This window comes from Poecilia formosa, unplaced genomic scaffold (genome assembly GCF_000485575.1).
Source record: "Poecilia formosa unplaced genomic scaffold, Poecilia_formosa-5.1.2 Scaffold34, whole genome shotgun sequence".
In the NCBI taxonomy this organism is placed as follows: domain Eukaryota; kingdom Metazoa; phylum Chordata; class Actinopteri; order Cyprinodontiformes; family Poeciliidae; genus Poecilia; species Poecilia formosa.
In genome coordinates this window covers 2565946-2577503 of record NW_006799973.1, presented here as the reverse complement: position 1 = coordinate 2577503, position 11558 = coordinate 2565946, and the positions used below count along the sequence as shown (strand labels likewise).

The window sequence follows — 11558 nt, the reverse complement described above, 5'->3', positions numbered from 1 at the left end:
ACAAAACAAATGCTACTGCTACATGCCTATAAAACATTTGGCAGGGGGGGAAAGTGAACCAAAATATTTTTATAACAATGAGAAACACTATTCTGAAACTCCAGCAGACCAATATTTGCAACTTCTTTCTGTGCACAGCTACTAAACGTTTAATCCAAGTTGTGTTGTGGATTCTGGCCTCAGCTGGTCACATTGTAAGACCTCGTCAGAGCCACATTACGCTTTTCTATGACCCCAGAGCTCCAGGTTCTCCTTTACTTTCACTGAAGCTGAAGTTATTAGACGTGATGTAAAAATACCACAGCCTGTGTTCCTAGAGAACTGCTTCGTCTGATTTGTGTGCGCATCATTAAAAGCCCCAGTCTTGTGTTGTGGCAGCCAGCCCAGCAAAACATGTCATTCCTTACCAAGAAATTTGAAGTGGGCAAACTTCCAGACGTTCCTCCACTAAATAAACCATATCCCCGCTGTAAAAAGCCTCCCACAGAGAGAGGGGGATAAGACAGAGTCCACAGTGCAATGGTTTTCCTCAAGATTTGCAAGCGTCTTGAGCTTAGCTAGATTTAGATTGGTTTTGGCTTTGTTTACTTTGGAAGGAGATTCTGCTGCTCTAGTGACAGCCAGGGCACCCAGCAGTTGTCTAATCTCAAATACAGATATGTTAAATGGGAAAACAGAAAACCTAAGAACATTTATGTATTTATTCAGACTCCAAACCTGAAAAGAAACACAAACAAAAAAAAAAATATGCAACTCCCGCCAACCTTTGAAACTGCAGTGCAGGTTGACAGATTTGACTCATAGCTGTAGTCTTACTGTAGAAATGAAAACACTGAATGGTACGCGAGGTTTATGTAGCTTGAAATATTTATGTTTCCTTCTTCCAATCTAATCCCTGGCAGAGCTTGGCTGGATTCAGGTTGAGTTGTCGGCAGAGTTTATCTCAGAAGAATGATCCTATTTTTACAGATATCTGCTAGTTCAAGAACCGCATTGCTATATATACATATATACACTACAATATAGCCATAAATATCAATTATGGAGTGAGATACTTGCTCTATGATATTTAGTATTAAGACCACAGTTTCATAAGATGAAAGTGTTTCCACAAATTTGAAACAAAAAATTTAGGACACATTTGTTCCAACTACTACGAAAAAGCAGAATATCAGTGGCATCTATTGTGATGCATAGCATATTAAAGTGTTTCCATACTGCTCTACTTCATGATGCATAAGGCTGCAGATGGTAAACTGCCTACTTTAAGACGGTTTGCTGCAAGCTCCCTACTTGGCATGAGACACACACCTGAAGATTTAAAAATTCACCTCAAGCAGAGAAAAAGACCATCACCTTAAAGCTAATAAAAATATGCAGAAACCTTTCATAATTGAGGTTAGAGGTAGACATGATTTAATCTCCGTGTTGACTCGGGTCACCACATCCATCGCTTAAGATATCCGCTCAACAGGCCTGGCCGTCCATCACCTTCTCTGGGATTTATTAGTCGGGTCCGGAGCCGGAAGGTGAGAGGTTAAACGAGGAGCATTGTGTTTGAAGTTATCAGCAGAGAGGGACCAGAGAGGGCCTTCGCCTATCCACACACACACACACACACACACACACCCCGTGACGATCAGACGTTTAATCAGCGCCGCGGATGTAGCCGTCGGAGCTGAAAGTCAAATATAAAGCCTTACACAAACATGCATGTGTCAAACAGTCACATGCACTTCAATTAGCACACAAACATCCTGTCTGAAGTGATCACACACTCACAACTTGACACTTTCTCTAACACGCACGCACACACACGTGCACGCACGCAGTTCTGCATGCATTCACGCTGCAGCGCTACAGCCAGAAGGCCCGACTGCTTTGGGGCACCGCTCCACGTCTCCTGACTGTAAGCTAATGTTGATAGCGGAGTAGAGGCTGTCACTTTGGCTTCTGATTCAGGTTAATTGCCCTCAAGCTCAAATAAAATGGGTCTGGCACTATGCGGTCAGAGCTTTCACATGAGCTGTATACCTATTCAGCTGAAAAGAGACAAAAAAAAGCCAAGTGGCTGCACGGGCTTTTATAACAAGCTGCAGCTTAAAAGCTTTACTGCTGCTGCACTCAAGTTTTTTTTTTTTTTTTAAATATATTAAATTTAAAAAAAAAAAATAAAAACGAAAGAGTGCGTCTGTCTCTGTGTGCATGTCCTCTCCATCTCACCAGCCTCAAATCCAAAGCAATTAGAGTGGCCAGATGGTGGGCTGGACTCGCAGTAAATAGCTGCATTGACAGAAGAAGCTTGCAACAAAAATGAACTGTGACAAGAAGCCAGAACAACACGAGCAGATACACGACGGCATCAAAGCACCGGGCAAATATCGAGGACGCGCCGCCATAACCGCCCATAACCAACTGTCACCCTTGCAGGGCCGCTACCAGCAGAATGTAATTGAGCTGCGTTCAGTGGGGAGTGTGAAATAGAAGCTAAAACCAGATGAAGGGAAGGTGCAGGCATGCCAGCGCCGCCATGCAGACCTGCTTTCCCTCCTGTTAAAATTTGACCAAACCTGTTCGGTTTAATCAGGGTTCAAACAATGTAGCCTTTGAGAGGCGCCCTGTTCACAGAGCTTCAGCCTGGCCTTGCACGCCCCTCTTCCCCCCGTCTGATAACAGAAACCGCCTCCCTGCAGGAAAACCCATTGAAGCTCCACCAACACATTCCTCTCTCTTCTCAGGCCCTGCACAGTTTGTGGGTGAGATATGTTTGAGCTCCTGATGGGTGTACTAATATTTATTCCCGTTGAAAAGGAATACATGTGTCCTTTCATAACAACCCGCATGGTGGGATGAGAATACTGGATGAAGACGCACAGATCAGGCCTTTCCTAACCAGTCGGTTCCGATTTTGCGTTTCATTCCAAGGTCTGTAGCACTAAAGTGAGAAAGTGCCTGCAGGTTCCTCGGTGGACGTGGTTTGAATCCGCTTTTATTCATGAAAAGCCTGCTGCACTTTCCGATTTTGAATAAACTCAAAGTGCATCAAAATATTTGCTGCTGGTTCATGGACTAGAAAATGGTGGGACGTCTTACTTTTACCGCATTTAATTAACATTCCTCATCTGACCCGCTGACCATCCATCTTGGGCGGATTATTTTTGGTTCACCTCTGAAAAGCGCTCTATGAAAATAACTCCACCGTCTTGGACATTCTGTGTCTTGTGAAACTTTTCACACTCTGAGCTTTTACCCTTTGTGTCACATTATGCAAACTCCTGTTATTTATATATTTAGAGCAACTGAAGTGCAGGAAAGAGTCTACTTTATTTCCATATCAAATTGAGAAGTGAAAACTTATGATCAGCCTATTTAAGTCTGGTGCCCTGAAATAAAATCCAGTGAAACCAGTTGTCGCCTAAATAAACTCCATGTGTGTGTGTGTAGCTTTAACCTCAGTTCGACTGCAGCTGTTCTGTGAAGGCATCAGAGGTTTATTAGATATCATCACTGAATTAATGGCATCATAAACACGGAGGAGTAAAGCGGGTTAATTGATAAAAGGTGTGGAAGAGTTTAAATCAGGGTCAAGTTAAGAAACGATACCCTAAAGCTTTGAACAGAGCTCCACAAGATGTCCAATCATGACCGTCGACCTAAACTGACAAGAGGAGCATTAATCAGAGAAACAGCCTGGAGGCTCATGGAAACGCAGCCGGAGCTGGAAGACGAGGGTTTAGATACAGATCTGAGGCTTCCAGAAGGGAAAACGCAGTTCACACAGACTGAGCTTGCACTATGTCGCAAAAGGATTTCCTCAATGTGCAGAAGCTGGTAAAGACATAACCCAAAAGACTTTGCAGCATTAATTGCAGCAGAAGGTTTTATAAGTTGTTCACCCATGTGGACCGGGCAGAAATGCATATTGCACTTTTCAGATTAGTTTTCGCAAAAATCTACAAAAAAATGCATATAAATCTCCTCTCCACTTCAAAATTCTGCACTTCTTCTTGTTGTTCCATCACAAAATCTCCCAATAAAACATTAAAAAGGTATTTTTTCCCAGGCACTCTACATGAAACCAAGGCAGCATGTTTAGCTTAACCAGCCGGGACAGATGCGCAGAGCAGAGGGAGGGCTGGTAGGAGGACGAGATTTTTATTCTACAAAATTGTTTCCCTGACACTTGCGCTCAGTTTTTTCCCCATAAGCCCGTTATCACACCTCCGTGGACTCGCACAGATTTATCGAAACTGAAACGAGACAAACAGCCAGACCAGGAAATTGGAGTTAAAAATATCGAGGGCAGGTCTGGACTCTGAGGGCTGTGTGACAAGAGACTGAGAGGCCACTTCATATCTTGATCAATTTATCTATAAATCTAATCAGCGGGAATCAATGAGCGGCGCTTCTTTTCAATCTGGGAGCCAACTCATCCTGCAACCCTCAGCTGTTAAAGGGACCGGCACACTGAAACACACAAAGCAGCAACACAGGAACAGTTTAAAAATCAGGAGATCTTTAATATGAACCCAATACGAAAAAGAAAAAAATATATAGAAAGACATGACAAAACAGTGACAACAATCCTAATTCAGACCAAAACAAAAAGTCAAAAATTAAAAAATACAAAAAGTTAAAACAACCTTCACACAGAGCAGTCGATAGTAATAAAAGCACATTTTGGGTTAAGACCGTTTTGTAGCGAGTGTGTGTGTAGGTGTGTGTGTGTGTGTGTGTGTGTGTGTGCAGTTCAGATTCACCAGATTTGGCAGCAATCACAGCGCAGCAGTCAAGAATAAAGCACTCAGAAAACATAAATTATAAAGCACTGCAAAATAACAGAAGAGAGAGAGAGAGAGAAGACTGTAATAGAAGAAAATAAATCCTTCATGCTTGCCGTCACTGAGTAATACACAAATGTGACACCATAAATTAGTAATTCTTTTTTCTTCTGCTACATATTTATATATTTATACTATGTACACAGGAAGGTTTCTTCATTTTTTCGTTGGTGATGCGAGCGAGCTGGGAGATGTTAAGGCTTTGATTTGTCGTCGGATGTCTGGAGCCAAACAAACAGGCGAGGGGGACGTCGCTTTTTTGGAACATGGGGTGGTGGGGGGGGTTGGGGGAAAATATCTGATATTTAGACTGCATCACCTTGATGCTAGGCCCGAGCCAGAATTGCAGGGTTGACTAAAAGCATTTTGTCTGACAAGCGCTGCTTCAGTGAAGAGGTGGATGTCGCCGCGTTTGTGTCTGAGGATGCAGAGGTACGAGAAGTCAGGCGGGCGAGGGGAGGGGACGAAGGGGAGAGGGGAGTGCGACGAGTGACTTTTAAAAGCATTGAAAGGGAATCTGGGATGAACACGAGGTCAACTGGGTGGCATTTTCATGAAAGCTATATATCCTAGGACATAAATGGATGCTCTTTGAAAAGTGAGATTTACATGGTCACAATTTGAGTGCAGCTTCTTCTCAACACGGCTTTCAAGCACGATCAAAACATCTCTGTATTAGTGCGATTGTGTTTGGGGTTGGTTTTTTTTTTTGTTTCCCCCCCATTATTATTTTGTGCAGCTTTGTGTGGGCTCATGTCAGAAGATGGCAGACTTGTCAGGTATGAGGTGTCTGCTGCTCCACCAGTTTGGCTGTGGGAGTGAGCATAATGAAAGCGACTGAAGGGTGTTTGTGTGTGGGCGAATTGTTTCTCCCCGTTCTGCCGATGTACGGCAGCTCTGTGCGCGCGAGAGTGAGCGAATGCACCTTTGAAATGCACAATATCTGCAGTTTGACACTTTTTAGCGGTGACTCAGGGCGGCCACTCGGGTTACAGCTCCGGTCGTGAAAAGCGTCGCTGGAATACACACCGACTAAACGGAGAGCTGGCTCACACGCGTTCATCTGCTGCTTGTGGGGTGAAGGTATCCCAGAAAAATTGCGGTTTTCTTTATTTTTTTTATGCTGTGTGCAACGACACTAGGAATAGGATGAGGTTATGTGAAAATGCAGGTGATTCGAGGGAAAAAACACCAATATAAAATAAGTCTCAGGTTATATAAGGTTGGACAGTTCAGCATTGACCAAACTACATTCTGAAAGCCTGCGGGGACATTTGAACTGGAGGCCAACACAAACCTCCTTACTCCTGGCGAAACTGGCTCCATCAATTCGATATTTACATTTCATAAATATGTACATTTTCACGAGAAAAATAAAGATGATTACATTTATAGTACACAGATACTTCACACCAAAATGTACATAAGTGTTTCTGTTTGTCCCTTGTTTTCTTCTTTTTTTTTTTTAATCTCCCACCAACCTAAAGAAACCAAGTTTTACTCTGATATTGTTCATTGAAGATGTGACAAACAAGTGCAAAAAAAGTAATACATTTTTTTTCTATTAAGTGGTTGTGACAAGTCAGCTGTGTTCAATAAATCTGTTATTCATCCATTTATGCATAAACTAAGGCCATTAGATGATAATCCCATTGAACACGCTGGCTTACAATCTGCCACACGGTGCTCAAATGCGAAATGCCGTCACCATTTTTGTTATTTGCCTTCTGCCTCTCTCCGCTTCTCTCTCTGCCAGCACGAAGGTTAACAATTAGAACAGCAAACAAATATTTCTACTTATTGAACGCAGGGTCTGTGGTAGGCATGGACCGGCTGCCGTTGTCGGGGAAATAAATCTGCAAAAATCTCCCATCGTATTGCTTTTATGGTTTAAAATCCTTTTAATGAGATTCCAAGGGCAGAGCCAGAGAGGCTGGAGTTTTCCCCCTGCTGCCTGGAGCGTACAGTAACGTGGCACTGCCCCTCCCCCACCTGCTACTGGATGCTGTCAAGTCAAGAAAAAAAAACAAAAGAGCAACTCATCGAAATAATCACATTTAACTTGTTTGTTTTATGTTTTACTTGGGTCTAAAAATGACAAAACTATGACTAATGCTCAGTATAATTCATTTTAAATTCAATTTCAAATAAAGTGACATTTTAAATAAAACGTCTGAGTTTATGTTCAAATTTAAGTTAAATATTTAAGTTTTTTTTTAAAAAGTACATTTTGAATTGTACTTTCTCCAATTAAAGAGTAAAGTTTAAACATTGTAGCAGGAATAACTTTGGCTTTAAACATTTTATTTCGTCGTAATTTCTGCCAATATTTTAGACGCTGTGGTCGTCCAGCTGTGAGAATCTGGTACTGGTCCATGCCGGGTCTGTGCTGCGGCGTTTCTCCTCAGGGTAAAAGTGCCACGATAAGACAAGCAGGCGATTCCAGCCATCTACGCCCCGGCTGGCGGGTCAACCTGGTTTTGACCAACACAGAGCCCACCTGGCCTTAATGGCATCAATCAAGATTACACCTGCTGCTGGATGTCCTTCTGAGGAGGTCAGAGGGGAGTCGATAATCAGGGCGGGAAACTCATGAGTGGAACGAGCTTCCCATCACAATTATCCAAATGCATGCAGATGCACACGCAGAGCCTCAAAGACATCAGTGTACAGTAGCCACCGGGTCTAATTTCTAGAAAGGAGCTCATTAAAAAGGAAGAATTAACGGTTCGAAGACAATAAGCTCTGCACCTAAAGGGCCATTTCACCACATGTTGCCCATCAATACCAAACCTTTTTACGTCCTCCAATCAATTCGCAACATCTAACATCCGCTAATGGAAGGTAATACATGATCCTCACTGAAAATCCGTCTTGCCTAATGCCGCAGCACTATGGAGGCTCTGCTGCGTCCGGCCATTTGCTAAAGTGTGGAAGGGGAGGAGGGGGTTGTGAATGTGGCCAATCCAGGTGAATTACTCCATCGGAGTGGAGTAAGTGGGGCTCCTGATGGATCAGGAGCGGTAAAATACTCCCCCTGCTCTAGGTGGCCGTGACCTGGATAGCGCCCCGGATAAATCAACACTTCCCATAAACACTGGAGAGAACGGGAAGAGAAGGGGCTGCAGAGATGGGAGGAGAGCCGGAGCGAGGAAACGCCACTTCATAAACTATAAGTGGCGGCAATCTGTTGGTCCCAGCTAGACGAGCAACTTCATGGCTCATTACCAGTCAAGCTCCTCCTGTTGGGAGGGATCCGGAGAGATGAGGGTGAGGAAAAAGAGGTGCTTATCTCTGTTCCCCCCGCATCGCTCTCTCCATCCCTCCGCCCCGTCACATCAGCAGCACCTCAACCAGAATCAAACCCTCCAGGCGCAGAAAAAAAAAAACAAAACAAAAAAAACAAGTCTGCATGCCAAATTTCCTAAAAAAAGTTGTTGCAAATGGTAACTTTCTCAATTTTTCTATTAGTAAACCTTAAGAGTCCAGTGCTGCCAGTGATCAGCAGAGCTGCGTGTTTAGAGTTGTCAGAGTAAGGCAGAGAGAGCAGAGTGAGCACGAGCAAATACATCATTCACATTTCTAATACACCCAATGGTTTCTGTCTTTTTTTTTTTAACACACCAACACACCAGATGTTACAGCACAACACATTACCAAAACAAAAGGCTTCCCACAGGAGGACTGAGAGTCGCAGGCAACATGGAACTGCTTGACAACCACAGCATTTTTTATTTTTAAGTGAAGTTAGGAGTGAATATGCAAGTGAAATGCCTGTATAGCCAAGCTTGTATCATGATTCAATTTTCCTACTCCCACACTATGTATTTTCTCTTTTAGTCTGACAGTTGAAAGTCAAGAACCGAGCAATGGGGAGAGCATGAGCTGAAGCGGTGAGAGAGATGCTGCGCTTTTCTCAGTTTGATTTTCAGTTGATGCTTCTTAAGATGCTTTTCCTCATGCCCTCTTCCAGTCCTGCTCACTATGGGGCTGCTCTGTGATTAATAATTGGGCATATTTAAAATCAATTTGCAAAAATAAAAGTGGTATTTTTTCTTTTTTTACCCTCCCACCCCCCTCAATGGGAGTAGGACAAGACCCAAAGCCAAACAATCTTCAAGAGGATTTCTTAAGCCTGCTTTTTATTTCTCTCCTCTTCCTCCTCTGTATGCTCCCCTCCTCTTCCTCTATACGTAAACTGCAGTCCGGGAGATGACCGAGCCATCCCGCTGGGACTCCATGTCATCGTCCATGTAATCTCCAATCATGTCGTCCGGGTTGGGAGGGGGGCGCAGTTGCAGAATCGGGCCTCCTCCAGCGAAGTGGTCGTATCGCTCCTCATCCTCCATCTCGTCGAACTTCCTCCTCTCGGCTTCGTCTAATTCGTTGCTCAGCAGGATGTCCTGGGCGGTGGGTGTGCCGGTGACGACCTCAGGCCGGGCGCCCATGGTGAACGGCTGGTGGTGGTTGTTTTTCTCTCCCAGACCCTGGTTGGGCGAGCGATCGATGTAGACGGGTCCGTTGTTATTACCACCCGCAACGCCGCCGCTTCCCGTTCCTCCGCTTGTTCCGTTCTTGCTCGCCTTCTTGCCGCCACCGAATATGCGTGTCTTCATGTCGCTGCCGCCGTTGGCCCGGTAACCCTGCTGCTGCCTACGGCTACGGGCGACGAGCACGGTAACGAGGGCGGCGACCAAAAGGAGGGCCAGTAGGGAGCCTATAACCGCCCCTGCCACAACGCCGGCATTGGAGTCGGTCTTTGAAGGCTCTGTGGGAGGGAGGAGAGGCAGGAAAGGAGAAAATAGAAGAAAACGAAAAATTATTGGAGGAGGAGGAAGAAGCAGACACCAGAAAGAGGAAAAAAGAGACGGTGTAAAAAGAGACCAGTAAGAAAAGGGGAAAGTGAGAGATGGGAGATGTCAGTGGTGGTGTGAACTTCAGTCAAGTGTGCACGACTAATGAGATGCAAGTACAGTCAATTGTGTTTAAATCCAAATATATATGCAGTGCAGTGAAAAAGTATTTGCTTGCTTACAGATTTCTTCCCGTTTTTCCTTTTGAAACTCAAATGTTTGACACCAAACTGCCACCCTCTAAACCGTTTCATTCAAATCAATCGGCCAGAAATAACAGCGGTGTCATCACGACGGTTAAGGGGTTAAAAGTGCCAAACAGGCGAGAGACTAAAACCTCCGCTGACCCTAAAGCACAAAATCCCTGTGTCACCACCTTCCAAAAACGTCTTTTTCAAACAGAAATCTTGAATATTTTTCCAAGTCTTTTGTAAAAATACTCTTTATACTGATGAGACAAAAGCAAAACGTTTCAGAAACACATTTAAAAGTAGTCTAGTGTTGGTCCTCAGAATATCTTGACAGATCATATCTGAACATCAGGCCAAGACTTTAAGCTCAAGCCCAACCGGGTTACGAATTGGTGCAGTTTGGAAAACGATCCAAACTGCACCAACGAGTCCAGTTTGGTTCAAACACGACAACAAAAAGGATTGGAAGTGGCCCAGTCCAAGTCTGAACTCACATCAGATTGAGCCTTGTGTAAAGACCCTCAACAAATTTAAACCAATTATGCATAAAACAGGGAAAAACTTTCTCCAGCGATGTTAAATGATGCTTGCTAGTTATCACAAACGCTTGATGGCAGCTGTTACCACAGAGGGTGGAAAGACCAGTTGAGTTTAGGGACCAATAATTATTTCACAAAACTTTATTTTTTTTAATTCAGAATTTAAAAGCTGTTTTTTGTATTTACTTGGGTCATCTTTTACATCGATTTTTGACGATTTTCACATTTAAGTGAGACAAAGTAAAAAAAAAAAAAAAAAGAAATCTATAAGCAAGCAAATAGTTTTTAATAGCAGTCAGTGTGATGGTGTGTGTGTGTGGAGCCTTCAGCTGCACTGACAGATCCTCCCCTCCCTGTAGGCTGTTCCTGTCCCCTTCACCACAGCCACGTCTTTACAACGTCTCAGCCACATTCCCCCGTGTGCTGCCCTTCGACAGCCAGGGTCTGTCCAAGGCTCATCACAAATCACAGAGCTTGGAGGGACGGGGGAAGGTTGGGGGCTAAACCACGCACACACACGCAAACAGACGCACACGCATGCTCAAACGTACACAGTTTCTGATGAGGTGGAGAGCGGCGGGTCAGGAAAACAAGTGGAGGCCATGCAGAGGAGGAGGAGGACTGTAACAATGAATGAAGGAAAGAAGAAGATGAAGAGATGGAGGAGGAGGAGGAGGAGGAGGGGTGAATGAGCGAGCGACGCAGCAGAATGACAACTCTTCCTTGAAGCGATTCATCAGCAGCGGGGGGATTGAATGGGTACCCCCCTCTGCTTTTGTAATTATTTGAGTGTAGATTAGTCCAATGTGAAGCCGTTTCTATTCTAGCATCTCAAAGTCCCAGCAGCCTTGCTCCACATACATACATACACATAAAAAAAGTGCATTTAATGGCTTTGTTAGAGTGCAAACTAACTTAAGGGGATACAAGCAAAACTAGGGCTCTGCCAAATCCTACGCATTGCTTTTGCAACTTCTATGCACGTAAAAACTCATGGGACGGAGCAGTCGAGTCTAAATCAGGGTTTGATGAGGTCCCACGCGACTCGTCGGCTGCGTAGCTCTCACCGCTCCCCGGACACCGGTGTCCAGCGATATTATTGCTGTATTTTATCTCCACACGACCTTTTTAAAG

At 44.2% G+C, this 11558-nt stretch overlaps 1 protein-coding gene across 1 annotated transcript in view; it reads right to left on the bottom strand.

The window, feature by feature from the left end:
• LOC103136823 (nectin-2-like) overlaps window positions 1-11558 on the bottom strand; it is a 90511-nt gene that overhangs the window by 75292 nt on the left and 3661 nt on the right. The window contains exons 2-3 of the mRNA XM_016670432.1: window positions 9035-9609; window positions 8070-8083 (exon numbers count right to left, since the gene is read on the bottom strand). Of these exons, the coding sequence (XP_016525918.1) occupies window positions 8070-8083; window positions 9035-9609 (589 nt within the window). The remainder of the gene's footprint in view (window positions 1-8069; window positions 8084-9034; window positions 9610-11558) is intronic.